At 39.9% G+C, this 26,449-nt stretch overlaps 1 protein-coding gene across 15 annotated transcripts in view; it reads left to right on the top strand.

Annotated features, from left to right (window-relative positions):
- YES1 (YES proto-oncogene 1, Src family tyrosine kinase) overlaps positions 1-26,449 on the top strand; it is a 56,434-nt gene that overhangs the window by 12,068 nt on the left and 17,917 nt on the right. For 5 of the 15 annotated variants that reach the window (XM_081561828.1, XM_081561822.1, XM_081561821.1 and 2 more), the window contains exons 2-4: positions 12,812-13,147; positions 21,292-21,564; positions 25,103-25,202. In XM_081561828.1, the coding sequence (XP_081417954.1) occupies positions 21,300-21,564; positions 25,103-25,202 (365 nt within the window). In that variant the 5' untranslated portion in view covers positions 12,812-13,147; positions 21,292-21,299. Of the gene's footprint in view, positions 1-3,136; positions 3,349-6,775; positions 6,961-7,722; positions 7,778-12,455; positions 12,633-12,755; positions 13,148-21,291; positions 21,565-25,102; positions 25,203-26,449 lie in introns of those variants that run through there. The other 10 variants (XR_014074575.1, XM_081561833.1, XM_081561818.1 and 7 more) reach the window with 7 other exon arrangements.

Below are 26,449 nucleotides of genomic sequence, written 5' to 3'. Positions count from 1 at the left end.
GAAATCATGGAGACAGACATCTCAAAAAAAGATAATTAAATGACGTTTTAAAAGGTGAATTTTAATAAATGCAGACACTGAAAGTTGCCTTTGAATCTGGACAGAATTCTGTCAGTTTATTAAACAGTTACCATTTATAAACAATTGGAATGTTACTAATACAAAGAAGTAACCTTAAACAGTTAGTTGTCCAGCAGCACTTTATGGAATCCTTTATCCACTTCTTTGGAGTTTGCAGGAATACTCACTCGGGGTCATCTGTCAGTGGTACTTTTCCTGTGTTGGTGAGTGGTCCGACCTGATAAAGCTTCGTTTCCTTCTAAAGGCAAGGGCCAGTGATTCCTTTTCCACATTTTTTTTTCTGTCTGTTTCATTTTCCCCTTTCTGCAATTAAATCTTCTAATGTCCCTATAAACTTTGCTTTATCTTTTTGATGATATTCAGAGTCAGGGATATTAACACGCTTAAAGCTCTTTTTATATATTTCTGGGTTTTGTTTTTTAAAGAAAAAATAAATTGGAGTATGTGAGCATGGATGTTTGTCCTATAATGTCTGTAAACATTGTTTTGTTTTTGTTAGTTATATATGTGAACAATTTTTATTTGCTTTTTCAGTTGAAGGCTACTGTGCGTTTTTCCAGGTGGTAAACTGCTTGCTCGCAACCTTTGCCAATTTTGCTCTTGGGGTGTCTTTTTCTGATAGATTTTTACAGACTGTTTGTACACTATGGGGGCTTCTACTAATCTTCCATGTTGCAAGCATTTCCCTTATATCTCTGCTTGTCTTTATTTTGCTAATATTTTTCTTTAATCTTAAAAAGTTATTACAAATAATTTTCCTTTTGTAACTTCTGGATTTTGTATTCTAAGAATACTTTCCACAACTGACAATCGTTTTAAAATTCTATTTATGGGTTTTTGTTTTGGTTTATATTGCAAATAATCTAGCTTTTTACTCTGAAATTTATCTGTGTTGTGAGATAAGACTCCAGTTCTTTTCTGCATCAGATGATGGAGCACACCAGTGCTGTTTGTTCTCTTCCTTTTTCCCAGTGATTCAGAATGCCATCTTCAGCATTTACAAATTCTTACTCTCAGGCTTGTTTGAGGGCACTGTTTATTTTCTGGATATTTACGTGTTTAGTCCTTGGCCAGTAGCACATAGCTGATGATGAGGGTGATTGTGACCTTGATAACAGCAGCAGGAGCAGCAGCTAATTATTGAGTATTTACATGTGTGTCCGTCACAGCAACAAATACTTGAACGTATTTTACCTGATTGTTTCTTACAAAACCCTGAGTTAGGTATTCTTTTTTTCTTTTGAAAATCTGGCTTAAATGTTCTGACGTGTAGCTGTTTTATTTAATGAAAGGATTTTCTTTCTTTCTTTTCTTTTGCTTCCCTTTAAATCTCTGAAGCCCTAAGCCCCTCACAAACATGCCTGTCCTGGCATGAGGGCTATGTCCATCTTCTCTGTTTGGTTCACATTTTAGCGCATGTGCTGCCAGAGCAAGCAACTGAGTTAAATATTCTCAGTATCTTTATTTCTGCAGGTAAAGAAATAGGCTTTGAGAAGTTATGTTTATTCAAGTTACAATCTAGGACTGCCACCATTTTTCCAACTCCAGAGTCTATGAACCATTGTTCAGAGAGGTTGTGGTTACTAGTGTGACACATTTCCTCACTTTTTCTCTTTTCAAAAATTTCTCAGCTGTTCTTATGCATCTACTTCTTCATATGAACATCGTGATTTTTGATGTAGATACTGTTAATTATTTAGATTTATTTAGGGAAGAATGGACATCGTAATAATGGATCTTACTATCTAAAAATAAGTGGCATGGTTCCATTTATTAAGGTTCTTTATTTCCCACAGTTTTATTTTTTTAATATAGACTCAACATTTTTTTGTTAAGCTTATTCATAGGTATTATTTCATGTGTGGTTTTAGAAAAACTTGTTATTTGGAAATAATTTCAAAGTTACAGAAGAGTTGCAAAAATAGTGCAAAGAATTCCTCGAGCTCCCTCACCCAGATATACCAGGTGCTAACATTTTGCCTCAGTCAGTAAAGAATCCGCCTGCAATGCAGGAGACTGGGTTTCAATCCCTGGGTCAGAAGATTCCTCTGGAGGAGGGCATGGCAACCCACTCCAGTATTCTTGCCTGGAGAATCCCATGGACAGAGGAGCCTGACGGGCTGTAAGTCCATAGGGTCGCAGGGAGCTGGACACAACTGAGCAACTAAGCACAACACACAACTTTCTGCCACATTTGGTTTTGTCATTCCCTCCTTGTTTATGTGTGTGGGTGTCATCCCCACCCCCACCTTGAAAGTTACTTGCAAACGTCAGTCTCATTACCCTTAAGTACTACAGTGTGTATTCCTTAAAGCAAGGACATTTTCTTATACACCCACAGTACTGTCAAATCTAATTCAGGGGTTTTAACATCCCCATAATGCAGTCATCTAATAGACCATTGTCGTAGGTTGAATTGTGTTCCGCTAGAAGTTCTAGGCCCCAGCACCTGTGAATGCAGCTTGATTTGGAAGCAAGGTATTTGCAGATGTGATCTAGTTGGGATGTAATCATACTGAATTAGGGTGGCCCCAGTGCATTATGACCGCTGTCCTGTTAAGAGGAAAGTGTCATGTGACCAGAAGGACAGAAGTGGAGTGATGCAGCTGCAAGCCAAGGAGCTCCACGGGCTGCCTGCCACACACAACCAGAAGTTAGGAGAGGCAGGAGAGGTTCTGTACAGAGTTTTGGAGGGAACATAGTCCTGCCAACACCTTGGTTTTGAACTGCTAGTCTCCCTTACTGTGAGAGAATACTTTCTGTTGTTTTAAGCCTTTTTCTTTTTTATTCCTTCCTTCCTTCCTTCCTTTCTAGCAGCCCTAAGATGCTAATGCAGCAGTTCATAATCCACATCTTTTTGATTGTCCCAGTAATGTCCATTATAGAAAAAATCCAGAATCCAACGCATAGCATTTAGTTATGTCTCTTTAGTCTCCTTCAATCTGGATAGTTCTTCAGCCTTTATCTTTCATGATGTTGATATTTTTGAAAAGTCAGAATGCTTGTGTTGTATGGTGTCTCTCATTGAGATTTCTCTGTGCTTTCTCGTGATTAGATGTGGATTACGGGCAGGAATACTGCATCGGCGTATTGTGCCCTTCCGTGTAGAGCCCGTCAGGAACAAGGCACCCCGTGTTAGTCTGTCCCGTTATTGGCAGTATGGTAAACTCCGGGAGTTGGTGATGGACAAGGAGGCGTGCTGCAATCCATGGGGTCGCAAAGAGTCGGACACAACTGAGCGACTGAACTGAACTGAACTCTGCTTTGGTAATGGGATATCTGTCGGGCTTCTCCACTGTGAAGTTAGCATTTTTTTCTTTTTCATTAATAGTTGATACATGGAAAAATAGTTTTAGGTTCCATTAATGTGAGTCTTGCCTGAATTGGTTTTTGAAATGACTACTGCAGAATAATGCTTTTCTTAACCCTGTAATTCCTTCTACATTTATTAGTTGGCGTTCTCTAAGAAACTCTTCTTTTCACTCTCCTATGTTATCAGAGTGATTTTTGAATTTTCTTTTTAGCCAACAGGTTATAATCCATTAGTGTCACTGTTCCTTTTGTTGCTCAATTTCATCCTACATTTGGCAAGCAAGAGCCTCTTCAGGATGCTTCCTGTATACTATGATATATCCACCTCTTGTTTTGATTACTACTTACTTATTTTTCAGTGTAAGATGTCCCAGGCTCTGAAACCAAGCAGAGAGCTGGTGTGTCTGCAGTGCAGAAAGCCAAACTCTTGACAGCGGGAGTTGTTAGCAAAAATAGGATTTGGTAAAGGGCACTGAGCAAGGCAGTGGGAGACAAGCCTCAAGTCCACTGCAACTTGGTCTTGAGTTTGTTGTTCAGTTGCTAAGTCGTGTCCCACTCTTTGCGACACCAGTGGTCTGTAGCCCATCAGGCTTCTTTGTCCATGGGATTCCCAGGCAAGAATACCGGAGTGGGTCTTGGAGTTGGAGGTATTCTTAAAGGGGAAGAACAAAGAGGCTGGGATTAACCGTGGTCTTGTGACATTTCTGGATCATAGTTTCGGGAGTCAGGATGTTTCTGGTTTATGATTCTCTGCCCAGGTGGTCCATGGCTCAGGGGTCAGTTAGCTCTCTTGCCCTAAAGAAATGACCTGATCTTGTATGTTACTGATGATATCTACAATAGCAATTGTAGGTATCTGATTCCGGTTGATTAGCGTTCAGTTAGCACAGGATTGAAGTCAGAGGGGAACAAAAAAGGGATAAAGTTTTGGATAGAGAGATTAATCATAAACTTGGTAATGGAACTTGGTTTTGGGAGGACTTAGTTTCAATCCTTGCTACTGTTTTAACTTTCCCCAAATCTTTGAGGGGTTGGAGTGACAGCTGCTCTGGCTACTTCTTGCTTAACCATGGTGTAGTTCTGCCTCAATTTGGGGGATGGAAATGTTGCATGCCAAGCTTCAAATAGGATCACAGGTCGCTGAGAAATAATACTTGTACTTTTCATTTAATAAAATGACAATAAAAGATTTCAACAGCAAATACAGAAGGTTCTAACAAATTACTTAAAAGGTAAGGAAACTTAGCAGCTCAGTACTTCCTCCAAAAAAATGTTGTTCTCTTAACAAAGAAAACATTCAAGTTTTGTACCATATTGCCTTTTAATATTAAAATTCATTGACTGAGTGAAATTCATTCTAATCTTAGTCCTGACCACACATAGAATTCCTTTCTAAAGATTCTTTAGTTTTCTCTTGCAAATCTTCTACAGCTTTCTGTATCCATATTAATTTGTCCCCTACTTTCTTTCTCTTAACAAAATGCATTTCCATTCCTTATACTTTTTTCTACTTGCATACAAAGATGTTTTCCATATTAATTTTTAGTTTTAATTATATATATTAAAATTCTCAACTCTTAAAAACCTGAATTTCTGATGAAAACTAAGAAGTAAGCAATTGTGGACTCTTTATCATACCACCATTTTCTCATTGGCAAAATGACGAACATATTCTGTAACCTCCAGAAACATTCATTTTCTTATAGCATAATTTGTTTTTCTTTTTGACCACATGATGCGCTGCCTGGCATGCGGAATCTTAGTTCCCCAGACAGGGATTGAACCTGGCCTTGCTGCATTGAGAGCACAGTCTAAACTACTGGACCGTTAGGGAAGTCCTTCTGTTTTTTTTTTTATTTAAGTGTTGATTTACAATATTATGTTAGTTGGACGTTTCTGATAAACTCAAGTATCTTTAGTTTTTCTCTCATAAGAAGGCAGAAGTAGGGAAACTTTGACTTGTTTAGTAGTTGATGTTTCAATATTTTATCTTATTTGAAATGATCTGGATATTCAGTGAATTCCCATCATTTAACCTAATTTGTGTGTGTGCGCGCACATGCGGATGTGCGTGCGCTCACTCGGTGGTGTCCAACCCTTTGCGACCCCATGGACTGTAACCTGCCAGGTTCCTCCGTCCATGGGTTTCTCCAGGCAAGAATACTGGAGTGGGTTGCCATTTCCTTCTTCAGTGGATCTTCCTGAACCAGGAATCAAACCCACATCTCCCGCATTGATTGGCAGGTGGATTCTTTACCACTGAGCCACCTGGGAAGCCCCTAACCTAATTTAGCAGAACTCTATAAACTTTCAAGTACCAAAAATCTGGAGAAACTATTTTTAAATAGACATGCACTGTGCTTAGTGGCTCAGTCGTGTCCAACTCTGAGACCCCGTGGACTGTAGCCCATCGGGCGCTTCTGTTCATGGGGATTCTCCAGGCAAGAATGCTGGAGTGGGTTGCCAAGCCCTTCTGCAGGGGAACTTCCCGACCCAGGGATTGAATGCAGGATGTCTCCTGCATTGCAGGCAGATTCTTTACCGTCTACCTGGGAACTACCTGGTAGCAAAGCATAATTATACCTGAAGAGTTCACCTAAAAATTCTCACCTCATTTATCTCTATTTCATTACCTTCCATTCATATTATCAAGTCCACCTCTTTGGGTTTGATTATTTGCTGGGATGGCTAACAACCCAGGAAAAGTTCATTTACTTGGCTCCTGGTTTATTATAAAAGGATATAGCTTGGAAACGGGCGATGGAAGAGGGGCAAGGGGTATGGGAAGGGCTTGGGGCTTCCAGGTGAGCCACCCTTCCAGAACCCCCAGGTCGCTTCAGCACCTGGAAGGTCTCTGAACCCCTTCAGTTAGGATTTTTCTGGAGGCTTTTACAGAGGCCTCACTTCTTACAATGTAGGAGATCTGTGTTCAATCCCTGGGTTGGGAAGATCCCCTGGAGAAGGGAATGGCAACCCACTCCAGTATTCTTGCCTGGAGAATTCCATGGACAGAGGAGCATGGCAGACTACAGTCCATGGGGTTGCAAAGTGTCAGACATGACTGAACGACTATCACTCACTCACTGATGAAATCATTGACCTTTGGTGGCTAGTTCAACCTCCAGCTTCTCTCCCCTCCCTCAAGGTGGGCCCGAGAGTTCCACCACTTCATCCACCTGGTTGGTTCCTCTGGCATCCAGCCTCCCCCCGCCCTTAGGGGCTGTCTAGGGGTTACCACTGAGAGAAACTCTGGGACTTGTGAGTAACAGAAGGTGTTTCTTCATCTTGTATTGCTCTTATCAGGAAATTCCAAGGGTTTTAGGAGCTCTGGGCTAGGAACAGGGAAGTGAAGTGAAAGTCACTCTGTTGTTTCCAACTCTTTGTGACCTCATGGGCTATACTACTATCCATGGAATTCTTCAGGCCAGAATACTGGAGTGGGTAGCCTTTACCTTCTCCAGGGCCTTCTCCAGGGCCTTCTCCAGGGCCTTCTCCTTTACCTTCTCCTTACCTGTGGAAAGGTACCTGTTTACAGTATGAGAGCCTTGTTTGCCCTGAGTTGGGGAGGTATGGATCTCGCAACTCATTTTTTTTTTTTTAATAAATTTATTTATTTTAGTTGGGGGCTGGCAACTCATTTTTCACACTCTGCTCATATCTGCAAAAATCTACCAAAGCACCAAAAGTTATTGTTGGTTTGGGAGTTGGCAGTAAATCTTAACAAGCATGTTATTTTGCAGATGTGGAATCCATGATAATGAGGATTTATTAATGATGACATTTTTATAGTAAATGTTTTATTGCCAATGTGGCAATAAGAAATAATAAATAAACCTTTGTAGTCTGTTTTGCATCATTAGCTATTGAGATCAGAAGTTCAGGAAGTTAGAAATAGAGAGTAGTTCTTTTTATATATGTTGATATCACACTTTTTATTCATATAAAATTTAAAATCAAAGAAGTGTAACTTAAAATTTGACTAATTACTAATATGCCCTTATTGTAGCTAATTCACTTGAGTAAAATAATGCTCTCTAAATGTTAATAGCTTTCACATGATGGAATAAGCCCCAAGCATTTTGATTGCTTAGACTCTCATTTTCTAGGACCTTCTCCATGGTTAAAGAGGGATCTGCTATTTCCTTGGTGATCCCATCTCTTGGCTATAGAGATCAACCCAGAGGCAGGTGGCTGACCCAAAAGGGGCCAGAGTCCTTTAAGAATTTGAAATTGATACTGAGAACCCTCTAGCTCTAAAATGAAGATTGTAACAGTGGAACTGTTGACATCAATGTTCTAGCCTGTGAAGAGCCCAAAAGCCATTGTGCCACAGGAAGTGAGTAGAGAGAGGAGGACTGCAGGAGGAAGAGAGAAAAGGAACAAAGTAACTGTTTTTGACTTGGGCTCCTGATTCTAGCTTTTTTTCTTATGACCTTGGGTTGGATTTCATGAGACACTGCTGTAACCTTTATTTAAAACCCCCATTTTGCTTAATCTGTCTCTAGTTAGTTCTCTCCTTGCAGCCAGGATTTCTGTCCTTGTAGCCAGAATAGTCTTAACTAAAGCGAACATTTGCTTTTGTTAGGGTAGTGGTAGCTGCTCTACATACAGTATCAGCTAATTCTCACAGCCTTGCAAGATAGGTATCATTCCTCTAGAAAAATGAGCGAACCTGGCTTTAGGAGAGATGAAATAATTTGATCAAGGATCCCAGTAGCTACAAAGAAATAGAACCAGAATTGAAATGTATGTCTAATCCCAAAGTCAGTTCTTACGAACTAAAGATATTTATTGGCCATCATTTGTGGGCTAGACATTAGGCCAAGCTACAGCAGAGACCCGCAGGCAGTGGCAGTTTAGTACATGCTTTGGGAAAGGAATGAAAAGTGTTATAAGAGCACATGAGAGGTCAGGGAAGATGCCTCGAACCTTTAAGAGCCAAAGGCTGAGTAGTCATTGAGCCGACCATAAGGAGAGAGGTAGGTTGTAGCAAGCTTTTATGAAAGGAAAATGCTGCATTTGAGGATCTTAAAAAAAAATTCATATGCGGAGAGCAAGGACATGGATGTTAAGAGATGAGCCAGGAGAGGTTAATAAAGCAAATCCTGCAAGGGTTTCTATTTCACATTAAGGAATTTAGACTTTATATTGGGAAGAGTATTGGACAGGGACATTGAAGGCTCCTAGTAGATTTTCTTTTCAGAAAGCACAAACATCCTTCACATTACACCCGGAAAAGACTGGAGAAACTCTTTAACACTGGAGGCAGTGAAGGTCAGCAAAGGAAGCTTTTGCAATAATCCAGACAGTAAATGATTAATAGCCAAGGGAAGTAGTAATTAGTTGAGGGGAAGGTGGAAGAATGTTGGCGATTACAGGGTATATGGTCAGTTAGTAGTGACTGACTGGATATGTGGGGCCTGGGAGGGGTGTGAGTTAAGAATGACTCGCGGATGTCTGACTGAGGCAGCAGGGTGCTAGAACAGTGGACTCACCATTCACTGACCTGGCGACAGAGAGCAGGGAGGATGGATTTTGGTGGGAAAGATGGCAGGTTCCATTTTGAACGTGATGTATTTGAGATCCCTGGAAGACAGCTGTCCCAGTTAACAAAGCCTCCTGCAGAGAGTGGATATTTTGACTAGTGGATATAAAGGCGATAGAACTAGTCTTTCATCTTTACCCTTCATGTTTCTGGAGGGGAATGCCTATAGGTATCTAGTGAATTTTGATACTTTAGAGAATCTGAAAGACTTTTCCATTAATATAAAAAAAAAAATAATGTCATGTTCACTTCCAGCAAATCACTAGAAAGTTGTTGCTTGTCTTTGTCATTCCGCTGTGTAATTACCACTATCCTGTAGACTTCTGTTTTTAGAAGAAAAAACAGACCTGTTTAAAGGCACAATTGGTACTTCAGATATCCTTTTACCTAGTAGATATCTAGAGATTTGCATTAGCTTTTGTTTGCTTCAAAATCAATGCCAAGAAAGAGAAAAATAAATATTTGTTAAGTACATATTATATGACAAAACCGTAGTTAAAAAAATCAGTGCTGACAGGACAGAATTTTCTTCGTGGAAGTTAAAAATTTTTTAAATATCTTTTTAACATATTTGACAATTCAGATTTTGAAACAAGCATTTTAAAGCAAAGGAAACTGTTTGCTTCATGGAGTAATATAACATCTTGTTTGAGAAGGGATGTTAGGTAGCAAAATAAGCTAAAAAGGACAGGGTTTTAAAAGAAGGTTATAATTCTTCCATACATCTAATATTATTTCAGAATAAGCAGTTGTTATAAATAAACAGTGGTTTTAAGCCTGCGTAATATGCACATGCTACAGTTAAATTCTTGGATACCAATAGAATGTAGTTTTTAAAACTTCTCTCTTACTACTAGAAATGCTAGCCTGAGTTTGAGAGGCAAGGACACAGCTTCTGCTTATTGCTGATAAAAGACTATGATTTTACAGAGTACAAGACATGCACCAAAGGGTGTCAAAGATCAGAAAGGTTCCAGGTCTCTAAGGGTGGAAACAGGTTAAACTGACTCACTTCTCGCCTTGCTTCCCTGAACTCTTCCCACGTTCCTCCTCCTGTGACTTACTTTAATTTTTGAAACACACCTGACTATTCCTTGCTGTTACTTTCTGTTGCCAAAAGCTCCTTCTCTTCAGATCTGTGTTCATTTCATCTTTACAGTTGTGTGTTTTATTTACCAATTAAACTTTGCAGTTTTAAATCTATTGACTAAAACAGGCATTGAAACTCAAAATATTGTCACAGCAGAAGCATAGTGGAAAAAAATTATTACAGGAATTTGGAGAAAGCAAAAGAGTTCTAGGTCAGTTTTATAAACTGATGTTTCGAAAAATGTGTGTGTATCTAATTTCTTTTCTTGAGTCTTAAAAAGATAAACAGAAGGGGTATATACATTATTGTAGAAATAGTTGCATGATATATTTTTAAGGTTTAAAACTACAATGCGAAAAGAATCCATACAATGTCTGAGGAGCATTTAAATTCCATAAGGACTTGAAAGTAGTATCTAATTGTTTACTGTAGTTTCTAGGTCAAAAATCTTGACAAAGAACAGTAGGTAAGGCATGAAAACCTGAGAAGATTTAAAAAAAATTTTTTTAAGAGTTGACTGAATTTGTGGAGAGATGGATGCTTCTAAATACAACTAATAAATATCTTGGGGCTTCCCATTAATTTGTAATTTGTTCCTATATTTCCTAACACAATACACTTTAAGTGTTCTTTACATCAGGTCCTTATGGTTGATCCTGTGCCAGACTTCATTAAAGAAACCATGGGGAGTAACCCAGAAATTAGAATGAGTTGGCTTTTTCTTTAAGGTCACTTGTTTGTGTATCTAAAGTACAAAAAAAGAAAAAAAAAGATGGTAGAAGATTGCTGTTAGTGAGACTGGAAGCTCAGTTTTCCATTGCTCACACTTTCTATTCTCCTTTGACTCTTGGAAAATTAAGTTCTTTGTTTGCTTTTACTAGACAGAGTACACGCCCTTCAGCAGTGTGATGTTTCCTCTTCTCCGTCTGTTTTCTATTCTTTTGTGTCCTGCTTATCTTCTGTACTTTATGCTTAGAGGGAGGGTACTTAAAAATGAAACTGAGAGAAAAGATCACCGAATGTGTTTATAATCTATAGAGCACGGGGACAAATGAGAGCTTTTTACCCCCTTGCTGGATACAGCATATAATATCACAGGTGGTTAACTTGCAAGAGTTAGTTTATAGAAATAATATACATTTAAATATTTTTTTTTAAGTTCAAAAATATAAGTCACCGAGAATGTTTAGTCACTATCACTAGTAATAAAACAACATTGTTATGGTGGAGAGGGGTGGGTTGCAGTTTTCAGAGTTCGTAGATTCGTGTTGTGGGTGGAGCAGTGAGGCTGACTGCCAATAATGTTATCATGTTTGTAGCATTTTCTGACAGGCAGATATTTAGTAACTTGTCAAAGAAGAGAAAATGTTATGCTCAAGAACCCCCAGAGGCTGTATGGGTGGGGGAAAGAGGGCAGCCTAACATTTAGACCCAGTTCCCTAGCTGTGCTCACTTCTAGCTTCATCTCCTTGGGCAGGTGACTTCACCCACCCAGACTTCAGGTTCTTCGAATAAAAGATATGGAGATTATACCTACTTTTCCCCCTCCGTAACATTAGGATTATTATGGGATCAAATTGAATAATAAGAAAATACTCTTGAAACAGGAAACACTGTCAAAGTGTAAAGTATCATCAAAACAAAATACCCTAACATAGAATACAATGTGAAGTGCTGCTTGCTAATGACTGAGCCGAAGGTGTTTTACAGACCATCTCAAATTTGCTCCAGCTCTACGAAACATGCTGTTTCAAAGCAGGTTCTGATACCCTGTAGGTAACTCTGATACATATGTGTCTGATACACATTTGAAAAACTTCTGACTTATGGAATTGATAAGGAAATGGAAAACCTACAAGTATTTCTAGAATGCTTGCTATGCTTGGCCCTTTGGAGAGAAACAAACGTTAGGCAAGTTGTTGAATATGTCACAATCAAGTTACGATTTAGTGATTTATTCTTTCAACAAAAGTTAAATGAATACTCATGCATCTAAAGCAGTTTGTGTTAAGCAGAAGGAAGTAGAAGATCATTGTAGTATAGGCTCTCTCCTCCTCTCTCCCCTCATCTTTCCCCTTCTTACTTTTCCAGGTTGTACTTCAGCACCAAACTAGGATTTCAAAAGCCCACTTTATTCTCCCCTATCTTTGAGCTTTTGCACATCCTGTTACTCTGCCTAAAGGACAGTCTCTGCTCTCTGATTCAGATAGTAAAGTCTGATTGGCTTTTTTGTGTACCCCAACCCCAGATCTATATTTTGGAAGATTAGCAGGTGGTTGGGAAAGTAAATTGGGAAAGTTAAGGGAGTTGGGTTCTTTTTCTCTAGGTAGTAGGAAGCCGTTGAAAGACTTGTCCTGGACAAGGTTCTAGACAGAGGTTTCCTTTATAAAAATTATTCATGTTAGAACCTCCTTGGGTTGGATATGGGACCCTTTGTGGCCCCATGGACTGTAGTCCTCCAGGCTCCTCCGTCCATGGGGTTTCCCAGGCAAGAATACTGGAGTAGGTAGCCATTCCCTTCTCCAGGGGATTGTCCCGACCCAGGGGTTGAACCCCAGTCTCCTACATTGCAGCTATTAATGGGCTTCCTTGATGGTTCAGACAGTATTCTGCCTGCAATGCAGGAGACCCAGGTTTAATCTCTGGGTGAAGATGATCGGAATGGCAACGCATTCCAATATTCTTGCCTTAGAAATCCCATGGACAGAGGAGCCTGGTGGGCTACAGTCCATGGAGTCACAAAGAGTCAGAACTGAGTGACTAATACTTTCCCTCTCTTCTAGGTTCTGGGAATACTACAGAGAATGCCTTATAGATCAATAAGAAAAAGAGACAGTCCTGTACAGAAGTGAATAAGTGTTTTGAATAGACGTTTCACAAAAGAGAAGTGGCCAGTAAACACATGAAAAGGTGCCACTTCATTAATAATAATGAACGAGATTTAAAACACAGTGAGAGACCACATGCTACACACTCGCCAGAACAGATACATCTTAAAAGATTGAAAATACCAAGTGCTGGTGAAAACGGGAAGCACTGACAGCTCTCCTAATCTGCTGATGGGATTGTAAATTGCTCCAGCACTCTGGAAACACTGTGACCCAGCAGTCTGCTCTCAGGTATATTTCCAGGAGGATGCTTGCTGGGAGATAAGTCATGTTTCTTGCTCTGGGTGATAAGTACATTAGTGTCTGGTTTGTGCTCATTGATTGAGCTGTATGTTTATTTACTTTTCTGTATATGTGTTATACCTCAGTAAAATTATAAAAAAAAAAAAAAGCACCCAGTCTTATATTCTAGAGGGGAAAGCCAGCATTATCCTTAGAGTCATTACCATCATAGCAAACATTAGTGGTTATTATATGCCAGCACTGTTGTAGACACATTACATATATTAACTTATTTAATCCTCACAGTAACCCTTGAGTCTTGCTTTTATTATTCACATTTTACAGATGAGGAAACTGAGGCACAGAAATGTTGAGTATCTTGCCAAAACTCCCACAGCTGCTGAACAGTGGACTCAGACTTTGAACTCAAACATTCTGTTTCTAAAGTCTGTGTTCCTAAGCACTGTGCTGTACATCCAGTAAACAAATAATGGAACAGTCTGTGCTCTCAGCCCTTATGTTTTGTATAGTGTCAGTGCTATCAAAAAATAAAGCAGGTTAAAAGGGGAGTAGGCAGTGCTCTGGGGAGTGTTGCATTGCTGCTTTATGTAGGGTGGTCAGAGACATTCTTGAGAAGGTGATCGGCAGTGCAGAGACCTGACAAGGCTGAGAAGTGAGCCAGGCAGGTATGCAGCTGAAGAGCTTTCCAGGCAGAGAGAAGGTGCAGTGGCTCAAGATAGGGGTTGCTTGGCCCATCTGAAGGACAGCAAGGTCATGGGGCAAGTAAGGGCAGAGTTGTGGGAGATGAGGTAGGAGAGGTGTTGGCAGCTCCATTGTGGGAGCTTGAAAGCCATTGTGAGAACTTTGGCTTTTACTCTGAGTGCGATGCAAGGTCTTGGACGGATTGTGGCATAGAGTGATGTGAAATGACTTGTAATCGAAAAGGCTAGCTTGGGCTTCCTTGGTAGTCCAGTGAGTGAGAGTCTGCCTGCCAATTCAGGGGACCCAGGTTTGATCTGTGGTCCAGGAAGATTCCACATGCCTCAGGGCAACTAAGCCCGTGCACCACAACTACTGAGTCCATTAGTCGCAACTTGAGAAAACCCATGCGCAGCAACAAAGACCCAGTGCAGCCAAAAATAAGTTAATAAAATACTTAGAAAAGGCTAGGTCTGATCCTTTGAGAAAAGCCTGTGGGGGGTGCAATGGCAGGAACAGGGCAACCATTGCGGCAGTTGCAGGAATCCCATGTTGTAGATAATTCACCTTCATTGCTGATGGGGATGCAAAATGGTACAGTCACTATGGAAACCGGTTTAGTAGCTCCTTATCGTCATGCTTAACTTTATATGATCAGGCAGTTCCATTCCTAGGAATTGATGGAGACGAGGAGGGGGGTGGTGGGGGAGAAAGACACATGTCTACCCTCCCAAAGACTTGTGCAGGACTGTTTACAGCCGCTTTATTTATAACAGCCCCAAACTGGAACAACGCAAATAGCCATCAGGAAGCGAATGGATAAACAGTTATGGTATATGGTGGGATTCTACTTAGCAGTAAAAATTAACAAACTACCTACATAGGCAACAATATGGAAGTTTCTCAGCTACACAGTGCCTAATACAGCGTTGGTGGTACAGTGGTGAGCATAGCTGCCTCCACAATGGCTAGTTAACATGCTGGACACAGAGAAGACTATATATAGAATTATTCTACTTATGTGGAACTCTAGAAAAGATAATCTATAGTTAGAGAAGACAAATCAGTGGTTGCCTAGGGCTGGGGTTGGGGGTTAGGTTAATTGGGAAAAGGGTACAACAGAATCTTTTGGGAGTGATTGGAATATTCTATATTGTAATTATAGTATTGACCACACAGTTGTAATAGACATTTGCCAAAACACAACTGAACTATACACTTTAAATGGGTGTGTTTTATTGTATGTAAACTATACCTCAAAGTTGATTTAAAAAACATTTTTTTTTAAGAAAGAAGATCTGATAGGGTCTAAGGGAAGAAATTTTCATAATCTAAATTTTAAATTCATATTTATCAGAAAATCTTAAAGTAACAACATTCAAATTGAGGTAAAGCCTTCTTTTTTGGCAAATATTTTTGCACCTTATGCTCAAGCAAATATCAGTATGAAATTGTTTGCTTAAAAAAGTTTTTTTAATTGTATTTTATTTATTTCTGCTGCACCAGGTCTTAGTTGCAGCTTGCTGGATATTTAGTTGTGGCATTCAACCTCTTAGTTGCAACGTGTGGCATCCAGTTCTCTGACCAGGGATCGAACCCAAGCCCCTTGCATTGGGAACATGAGCTCTTAGTCACTGGACCACCAGAGAAGTCCCCCCCCCCAAATAGAAGTTTGCCTTTATAGACTAAATTTTACAGATTTATGTAAATACTTTGAGGATAGCTCAGACTTTATGTAAATACTTTGAGAGAAGATCAGTTTTTGTGAAGCTGTTGTACCTGGATATGTTGGAAAGGGATTTAATGTATTAACCCTTGTCATGTGATTTGAGTAGTTTATTATTTAAGATCCTTTCAGCTGCAACTGAAAACCCAACAAGAAAACTGACTTTTACAATAGATACTTTATCTCACATAATAAGATTTTTGGAGCATTTCTTTGGGTTATTTCATTGAGTTATAGGGTTACACAGTTCAGTACCTGAGCAGCAGCATCAAGGACCCAAGTTCCTTTTCTCTTCCTGCCCTCTTTTTCTCAGTATGTTGGTGTCCTCCTCTCACATGGGAGTATTGTAGTCTCAGATTTAAGCAAGAACAGTAATAACATCTAGGGAATGGAAATGGAATATTTCTGTCTTGTATTCCTTTTTACAAGTGAGAAAAACTTCCTGGAAGCCCATGTTCGTGGCTTACACAATTAGTTGGCAAAGGGATAAGACTATATGAGTGGCTTAAATCAATCATTATTTACTACCTGAGGCTGGACAAATGAAGGACTTGTCAAGTGGGAGGAAAGTGAACAAAATCAGAATTCCTTTATCAAAGCAGGAGGAGAATGGTTGTTGAGTAACTGAGTGTCTGTTGAAGTAGATTACACTGAGACTGAAGGAAAGGATGTGTGAACTAGACAAAGGAATCATAGAAAACATTTTGATAAAAAGTGTACGTCCTCTCATTTGAGTCAGTTCTAATGAAGTGGATGAACCTAGAGCCTCTTACACAGAGTGAAGTCAGAAAGAGAAAAACAAATGCCGTGAATTAACGCATATATGTGGAATCTAGAAAGATGGTGCTGATGAACCTATTCACAGAGCAGCAGTGGAGATGCAGACATAGAGAACAGACTTATGGACAAGGGTGGGGGAGAGGCAGGTCAGGGTGAGATGGATGGAGAGAGTAGCATGGAAGCATATACACTAACATATGTGAACAGATAGGCAGTGGAAATTTGCTGTATGACTCAAGGAACTCAAACTGGCGCTCTGTAATAATCTAGAGTGGGGTGGGAGTTAGGAGGGAAATTCAAGAGGGAGGGGACGTATGTATACCTGTAGTTAATTTATGTTGATATATCACAGAAATCAATATTGTAAAGCAATCATCAATTAAACTTTTTAAAAAGTGTACATTCCCAACTTACAAAGATGGTGCATTCCAGAATTTACCATATTTTCATGGGCTAGTTATTTGTTACTCACTTTACTGCAGTCTTTTCTCTTCATGATGCTAAGAAATGCTCTTGTGAAAGTCATCAGTGAGCTCCTGATTATTAATCAGCTGGCCTTTTAAAATCAGTTTAAATGCCACTTGATTTCATGTTGTTCTTTACCATTATTAGCCATTTTCTTCTTGAAAGTCTTATCTCGATGTTCCCACTTTACTATTCTACTTGTTAAAAATGTATTAAATACTTCAAACTAACAAAAAGAATTATATGGTACCCACACTTAGCTCATTGCCATATTTCTTTTAAGGAAAAAAGAAAAGTGCTACAGAGACAGTTGAAACTCTGCCCCATCTTGAAATCAATGCTAATCCTTTCCGGTTGTGTTTTGATATTTAGGAAAGCACTCCCAACTCTTAATTGTTGCTTCCTAATTTCTTTGCCTGCCTATCCCTTATCTGTAGGTGTCCTGCAACACTGTATTAATTTTTCACACCCCTCCAAATCTGTACCTTGGTGAGTTTATTATCTCCAAAAGGTGTGAAGACACTGTGAAAATATTTTCGTTTGCTTTTTCTCTGGTTTCTGCCTCATTGTGAGTTTTAGATTTTATTATCAGTCCCCCACTCGATTTTGCAACATTATTCCCGGCAGGCCCCTAAACTAACTTCTGAAACTGAACGTGTTGGTCCAGAAAAACCTGTTTTTCTTTTTCTCCCTCCGTTATGGTGTTGCTTTCCATTCAGTTCAAACTAGAAACTTTGGAGACATCCAGCCCTTTAGCCAGAGAAGGCAATGGCAACCCACTCCAGTACTCTTGCCTAGAAGATCCCAGGGATGGGGGAGCCTGGTAGGCTGCAGTCCATGGGGTCTCGAAGAGTTGGACATTACTGAGCGACCTCACTTTCACTTTTCCTTTCATGCATTGGAGAAGGAAATGGCAACCCACTCCAGTGTTCTTGCCTGGAGAATTCCAGGGACGGGGGAGCCTGGTGGGCTGCTGTCTGTGGGGTCGCACAGAGTCAGACACGACTGCAGCGACTTAGCAGTAGCAGCAGCAGCCCTTTGGCACACAAATAGTTACTACTTTTAAAGTGTCCGATAAATTGTAGGGAGTGCATAAATGACTCCTTTTTCTTCACATCAACCCATAACCAGCCACTCATCTAAACTTGATTATTGTATTTAGTGTTTACCTCTCATCTCCCCCTCACCTTTGGCCCCACAGTATTCCTGCTTTTGTACTTCCTCACATGGATCATTGCAATAGTTTTATGACTTGACTAACTGCCATCATTATTTCTTTCCAGTCTATAACTCGTACTTCCACATAGTTATTCTCAACATATTTTCTGCTCTTCGCCTTTTTAAGGATCTCAACTTTCCAGTGCTCCCTGGATAAATCTAAAAGTTACTGCTTAGCAAATAACCCTCTGTGTGTGTCAGTTCTCCTCTAACTAGCTGCCTGTCCCACCATTCTCAAAAACACCCCCTTGTATTTCTGCCACAGAATTTTCTGTTCCCTGATACACCTTGCTTTTCCAAACGTTGGAGCCATTCTTCACACTTCATTCCTTCTAGAATATTCTTTCCTAAATCTCCAGCCCTTCAAAACTTAGCTCAGTGCCACCGTCTGCAGAATTTTCTTTCCCAAGCCCTCAAAGCGGAGCTGATAACTTTGATGGTATTCCCAACATGTTCGTATATACCTCTGCTCTGGCGTTTTTTGTTTTCACTCTGGCAGTTTTCATATTGTGCATGCATACATGCCTGCTGATTGGCTTCAGTCGTATCCAACTCTTTGCAACCCTGTGGACTATAGCCTGCCAGGCTCCTCTGGCCGTGGACTTCTCCAGGCAAGAATACTGCAGTGGATTGCCGTGCCCTCCTCCAGGGTTTTCACATTGTACAATACTATGATTTTTCTTACACTTACTTGCGACCTTTTTAAAGAAAAAGAACCATTTCTTGCCATCTTTGGCTCCCTTTATAGTGTCTAATAAATATATGTTGTTAATAAATAATATATCTGTAAGCTAGTAGCTTGGAACCTGAAAGAGGCTTTCACTTATAAGTGTTTAAATCATGTTATGTTTCTAAGAGAATCCATTAAAATCTGTTAAATACATATTACACCTGAAGATTACTTAAAAATGTAAGTCACATTCCACATTTATAATTATGTTTCTAAAAGAGGTAGGCAGCAGTGATGGCTCCTGTATATTTGTGACTAGTTGGACCAAAGATTCTGGATTAAGAAAAAAAAACTGGAGGACAGGTTAAGAGAAGTAATGGAAAACTGGAGGGGTGAGGGGGACAAGGATAGAACTTACGGAGGAAGAGTTAAGGTAGGAGTGACGTCTTATGGGGAGAAAAGACCTTTACAGGAATCCTGAGTGAAGAAAAAGGTGAGAATGAGGAACTAAGAAAGCTGGAAATGGAAATGAGGGTGGATGAGGGGTACAGTAACTTCGGTTATGAAATGATGTATTTCAATTGGTTTGTTATTCAATTTAAGTTAGCAGCGATTCTGTCTTTCATGTTTTTTTCTCCATCATACAACTGTTTTTTCGAAGTCTATGTCATTGTTAAAATATTTTCTTAATATTTAGACTTCAGATATTGGTAGTGTTGAAAACCCTCTGTACAGATTTTAGAATATTTTTTGCAGCTTAATGTATTTTGTGGGTATATATTGATTGTTGATTAAAATTCATGCCTCAGCCTTGAGTATTGAGTCAAAATTTGCCAATCTGTTAAGCAAAAAGGATACCTTGAGAGATTTGCATTTATTTGAAGACCGGAGTGATTGGACATGTTTTCATGTGCTAATTGGCCTTTCATGGTTCATTTGTGAATTGCCTCTTGACAGGCATTCAGATTTTTCTAAGGGGCTGTATATATTTTCTCATGTGTAAGAGTGTCTGTATTGTGTGAGTGTGTGAAAGTCGCTTCGTCATGTCCTACTCTTTGCAACCCCTGGACTGACTATATATATAGTCCATGGAATTCTTCAGGCCAGAATACTGGAGTGGGTAGCTGTTCCCTTCTCCAGGAGATTTTCCCAACCCAGGAATCGAACCCAGGTCTCCCGCATTATAGGCGGATTCTTTACCAGCTGAGCCACAAGGGAAGCTCTTGTCTATATTAAGAACCTCAACTAATTTTTATATGGTACATTCCTGTGTTGAGAGAGCAAGTAAGAGCATGAGCAAGTACAGAGACATTTTCCCTACTTCTCATGACTTTAGTTTCACTTAAAAGTTTCTGTGCCCATACCTGCCCCCCGCTCCCACCCCCCATCCCCAAGTTAATCATATATCTCTTTGTCTTTTCCTTCAGGGTTTCTAGAAACTTTCACATTATGCTGTAAAGGCTTTTCTTTTCCAACTACCGCATTATGAACCAACTTACCTTAAATTCCTTCTAACACTTTCAGAAGCAACTGCCTTTCATATATTTAGCTTATCATTCTCTCATACTGTTTTCAGTAGATACTTAAGCTTCCAGTCCCAGTCATGTTCCTATACTGTGCTTTACTGTCACGTCTTCTGAATATACTGGTTTTAAGATAGTGATCTAAAGACATTCCAACTCTGAGATCTGAGACTGTTTCTCTTTTATGCGTAAGATAAGTGAGGAAATGATAGGAGGTAAAGTGGGAAAGATAGACTGGAGTCAGATTATACAAGCAGTGGGGGTGTGCCCATCAATAGGGAAAAGATACAGCACTGCATTGTCCAGTGGAGTAGCCACTAGCCACATAGAGCTGTTGAGCACTTGAGATGTACTGGGTCCAAATTGAGGTGTACTGTGAGTTTAAAATACACACCAGATTTCTACGATTTAGTACAAAAGAGTATAAAAATCTCATTAACATTTTTCATACTGATGACATGTTGAAATATATATTACTAAAATTAATTTGACCTGTCTTTATTTTTTAAATGTGTTTACTGGAAAATCTAAAATTATAGATATGGCTCAGATTCTGTTTCTGTTACACAGCGCTGTTATAGGTAGAAGGAAAACTGCCAGAATTTGCTAGTACCTGCTGTGTACTAGAGATAGTCTAGAAATTGTGATAAATAAACTTACTTCTCATGGAAAACCTTATGAAGTAGGTGATATTGTTGTTCTCCTTTTTCAAGGAACTGAGGTTGCAGCGAAGTTAAGCAACATACCTGAAGTCACTCCACTAGAAAGTAGGAAGTCAGGATTCAGACTTTGGCTTCTGACGTCCGAGCCCACGGTTTTCCCAGTACAGTGCGGCATGTTGTGATTGAGCTGGAGAAGGACATGATTAGAATGATATGTCAGCAGAACTATAATAAAAATAAATGAGGAGAGACTTTATTTTTAGCTGCCTAGGATTTTTTTGGTTTATTTGTTACTGTTTTTTTTTGCAGGAGAGAAATGCCTGGTTTAAAGGCAACTGTTAAAAGTATGCCTCTTTTGAAGTATCCTTTATGTTAACTGCTTCTCACACTTTTCCTTATCACCTTTGTAGGCTTGATAATGGGCTGCATTAAAAGTAAAGAGAACAAAAGTCCATCCATTAAATATAGACCAGAAAACGCGCCGGAGCCGGTCAGCACAGGAGTCAGCCATTATGGAGCAGAACACACCGCGGTGGCACCAGCATCCTCCACAAAGAGCACGTCTGTCAATTTCAGCAACCTCTCCATGACACCATTCGGAGGGTCCTCGGCGGTCACACCTTTTGGAGGAACATCTTCCTCGTTTTCAGTGGTGCCAAGTTCGTATCCTGCTGGTTTAACAGGTGAGCTTTAGATGAACAATCTGTTTGTTTGAGAATGTGACCTTGGGCAATACATACATCAAGTTGATCTGCTGTAAGAAAAATAAGTTATGAGGGGGTGGGGGTGGGGTGTTTAAGTTTATGTGAAAATTAAAAATCTCCAACATACAAAATAAACTCTACATGGATATTATTCTCAGAAATTTGGCAGTAATCTGATGGTGATTATGTACTGGTTTATACCATTAATTGGGCTTCCCTGGTGGCTCAGATGGTAATGAATCTACCTGCAATGCGGGAGACCCAGGTTTGATCCCTTGGTCAAGAAGATCCCTTGGAGAAGGGAATGGCAACCCACTCCAGTATTCTTGCCTGGAGAATTCCATGGACAGGGGAGCCTGGCAGGCTACAGTCCATGAGATCGTAGAGTCGGACATGACTGAGCGACTGGCACACACAGTTACCATTAATTACTTCACTAATTCATTTGTCAAATAATTACTGGGTGCTGACTGTGTGGCAGGCATTGGGAATATAAAGATTAAAAATGTATCCCCCTCCCTCTAGAATGCTACCAACTTCTGAGGATTATAAAGTGCTGGCCATTATTAAAGTATTATAGTAGTTACTTGACGTGTTAGGTAAAGGCAGTTTCGTGATGATAGTACAGTTCTGTTAGGTACTGCTGATTGAAAAAAGAAAAATCCTGAGGCTCACAGGTTAAGTGATTTTTTTTTCCCCCAGTCACAGATGATAAGCAGGAGGACACAGATTTAAAGCCCTATTCTAAAACTTTGTTTATTACACTACAGTGTCTTTTCAGAGAACAGTTGGAAGTGATGGCCGACAGCCTTTCATGGAGCCAGAAATGCTCTAAAAAAATGTAGTCAGAAACTTTAAAAAGAGAAGTAGTTCTTCTGTGAAGGGTCCCCTACCAGGTTGCTTTTCCCTTGAGTAACAAGCAAAAGTGCAACTGACTTTTAAAGGTAGGAGAGGTTCTAGGATTCCTTGAACCAGTAGTTTTTTCATGTCATCAAGGACTCGAGTTTCTTTGGTCTCTCCCTCTGGCAGCCTTTGGAGTATGCTCTTTATCCTTAGACGTGGGGAAACAGCTGCCAGCATCAAACTGAGCAACTTGTGGGGAGAAAAGAAGAATCTCTTCTACAAGCTTGGACTATAAATGTGTCCCTTACCCCTACTCACCTCCAGGACAAAAATAGTGACTAGAGAATATCAGACACTCATCTATAGACTGTTCACTTGAGGAGTTGTGGACATCAGAGAGCCAGTTAGAGTCCCAACCTAAGCCCCTTAACTCTTAAATACTTAACAGTATAGTAACATAGTAATAGATGGTCATGATGGTATTTCTCCATCACCAGAATAAGATTATTTTCAGTATTACATATTCTGGAAAGATAGTAATCCAAAATGATTAAATGTTACCTAAAGCAGTGTGTTTATGTGAAATAGTCCATTCATGGATATTCATTTACTAATGAGTATCTGTGTGTTGAGTACAGTATAGAGAGTTGTAAGCAGGAGAAGCAAGGTTTCTACCCTAATGGAGTCTACATTATAAGGAGGGTTGGGTAATAATTATAAAAACAACTAAACAGGATGATTAACAGTTCATAAATACTATGAAGGAGCTAACCAGAAGATTGGTGAAGGCTCTTTAAATTATCAAGGAAAAACCATCTTGAGATGAAATTGTTTGAGCTGAGGTCCTGATGATGAAAATGACCTAAATCTGTGCAGAACTAGGAAAAGAACAACAAACGCAGTTCAGGAGGTACAGGTGGCCTTGGCAGATACGAGGACTGATACGGGCAGAGGGTGGAATTACATGATAAGGGATTGAAGAGTCAGGATTTCTCAGGACCTCATAGATCTGCCTGCAATGCAGGAGACTCGGGTTTGATCCCTGGGTCAGGAAGATCCCCTGGAGAAGGGAATGGCTACCCACTCCAGTATTCTTGCCTGGAGATTGCATGGACAGAGGAGCCGGATGGGCCACAGTCCATGGGATCCCAAGGAGTTGGACACGACTGAGGGACACACACACACAGACCATAGTATGAAGTTTGGGTTCTATTCAAAGTCAGAAGGAAGCTGTTGAAGAGATTTCAGTAAAGGATTTGCACTGTTGAATTCCCTTTAACTCTGAATTCCCCACACTCCCTCTGGCCAGCTGTGTGGAGAAGGGATATAGGGAAGCAGATAGAGAGTGAGTTGGGCTACTACACTTCCAGTGAGAAATAACATAAATAACATCCTTGGATTAGGATGGAAGCGCTGAAATGGACAAGGAAGTGGATAAGGTACTTAAGGGGTACAACTGGCAGTGCTATTAATGGACTTGGCTTTGAGTACCTGATTGGCTGGTAGCGTTTGCTGAGATAGTGAAGACTTCAGCAATACAGGTTAGAGGAGAAAAATCAACACCTTTATTTTGTACCTCATAAGTTGTAAATGCTTGATAGACATTGAGATGTCAAATAGGTAGTTAATACATGGCTGGGCCTCAGGAGCAAAGCCAGATAAATGAGATTCTGTTCTTCCCCTTGCAGATAATAATTTGATTATTTACATTGCTAATCTCTTAAGCATCCACATACAGTGATTTATATGATATGATTATTTTTGGAATTTATAATCCTTATCAGGCATACCATTTACTTTCTAAGAAAAACATGCTGTTTTTTATCTCTGCGTTAAATATAATAAATAATCTTAATTAAAAACCTAGTTATTACTGTTAATCATTAGTCTTTTTTTAATTAATTTTTATTGGAGTATAGTTGATTTACAAGGTAGTGTTAGTTTCTGCTGTACAGCAAAGTGAATCAGTTATACATACTCTTTTTACATTCTATTCCCATATAGTTAGTAGAGTTCCTTGTGCTGTACAGTAAATGATGTGCTACACAGTAAGTATACATCCTAGTCTTAAGGATGGAATTGTTCACCTGTTGTTTTTAAGAAATTGAGATGATCCGTGCCAGTAGTTTATAATACTTGTTAATGCTTTTTCTGCCAAAAAAAATTGATTTGAACTTGGGCTTTCCTGGTGGCTCAGCAGTAAATACCTGCCTGCAATGCAGGAACCTCAAGTTCAGTGCCTGGGTAGGGAAGATCCCCTTGAGAAGGAAATGGCAACCCACTCCAGTATTCTTGCCTGGGAAACCTCTCCTGGTGGGCGGGCTACAGTCCATGGGGTTGCAAGTCGACTTAGTGACTAAATCACCTATCACCACATCACTTCTCAAGCTAGAGATGTTGCAAGTATAAATCAAGATTAAAAAGGTTTCTCTGGCTCTATAGAGTTTTAGAATCTGTACAGTATGGTAGTCTCATGGAAGACCTTAAGACATCATCTTACTAACTTGAAAACTTCAGTGGCCCAAATCTCCGACTTTTAAAAATTGATTCTGGAGTCTAGGCAGAGAACTATGCTTAAGCTTTCTTTGTCGTCGTTGGCAATGTTTTTACTAATAAATTTCTCTGTTGTTAATTTGTCTGCATAATTTACCTTGGTCCGTCTTTCTCCCAATAGGTGGTGTTACTATATTTGTGGCCTTATATGATTATGAAGCTAGAACTACAGAAGACCTTTCATTTAAGAAGGGTGAAAGATTTCAAATAATTAACAACACGTAAGTGTTACGAGTGTTTTTTTTACAAGGGAGAAGTACTGGTGGCAGCCTGCTTTACCCTGAAACCCCAGAGCTGGTTGATGATTCAGAGACGAGTGGTGGGGCGTGAGTCTGCCCACTGGGTTGGATGATACGTTGGTTCTTTCAGACACATGGCAGAAGACTGCTGCTCAAGCCAAAAGTTACAGCTTCTACAAATTGTGTTGCTGTGGTTCTGCCATAAACAGAGTTTTAAGAATGAGGGTTGAGGGAATATATGAAAGTAAGTACATTACTTCAAAAAAAAAAAAAAAACCTTTATAAAGAGATTTCTATGATCCCGTTTATCTAAATACCAGGTGGTTTAAAGATCTTATCTCTTTCTGAAAAACAAGAAAAAGACTAAGGAGCCCCTGCAGTCCCAAACTGTCTCTTGCCTTATGTGACTCTCAGACTTTCTGTCATTTAGTGATCCACCTTAGAAAATTCAATGCTTGTTATGAAAAACGTATCCCATAATTTCATTAGCAGGCACAGCAGCCACTTTGTAACTTCTCAAAATAGATATTTATGGTCTCTTTGCATCCAGGCATGTTTCCTTCCACCTTATTCCCACTTGCTACCAGTTACTGTTCGAGAACATGAAATAGAGTCCTGTCTGTCTTCTTTAAAGTCTTTCAGTAACTGCTCACTGCTGTGAAGATGAAACAGCAATGAGAGTGGGCATCATTCATCGAGCTTCTTCCCCTTCCCCACTCCACTGCCCTGCCAGACTCGGTTACTTGTGGCTCTGGGTACACAAGGGTTCTCCTCTGTGCCTTTACACATGTGATTTCTTCTTTCTGAAATGTGACTTCTTGTCTCTTCATTTTTCTTCCTTTATCTAGCCAACCCTATCTATCATTCAAGGTGTATTTTCCTGTGTCCTTTCTCAAGGAAGCCTTCCTTGATTTTCTTTCTACCTCCCCTGCCTGGCCCAGTCCCCATCTCCTGCTGGATTGGGTGTCTCTCTTAAATGTTCACGTAGTAGCCTGTGCTAACCTCAGTAATAGCTGCCACCACAGTTTTGAATTGTAGTTTATCACTTGCCTGTCATTCCTTTAGACCAGTGGTTGTCATCCAGAGGCTAAATCACCCAAGGGCTGTTTGGTAATGTCTGGAGGCATTTTTGGTTGTTACCACCAAGGTGCTGCAACTGTCATCTGGTAGATAGAGTCATCTGATAGATAAGAGGCTAGGGCTGTTACTCAACATCTGACAGTGCACAG

The sequence above is a fragment of the Giraffa tippelskirchi genome, chromosome 14 (assembly GCF_054371585.1).
Source record: "Giraffa tippelskirchi isolate mGirTip1 chromosome 14, T2T-mGirTip1v1.2.pri, whole genome shotgun sequence".
NCBI classification, from domain to species: Eukaryota; Metazoa; Chordata; class Mammalia; order Artiodactyla; family Giraffidae; genus Giraffa; species Giraffa tippelskirchi.
The sequence above is the reverse complement of the archived record's forward strand: the minus strand, read 5'-3'. Positions and strand labels throughout refer to the sequence as shown.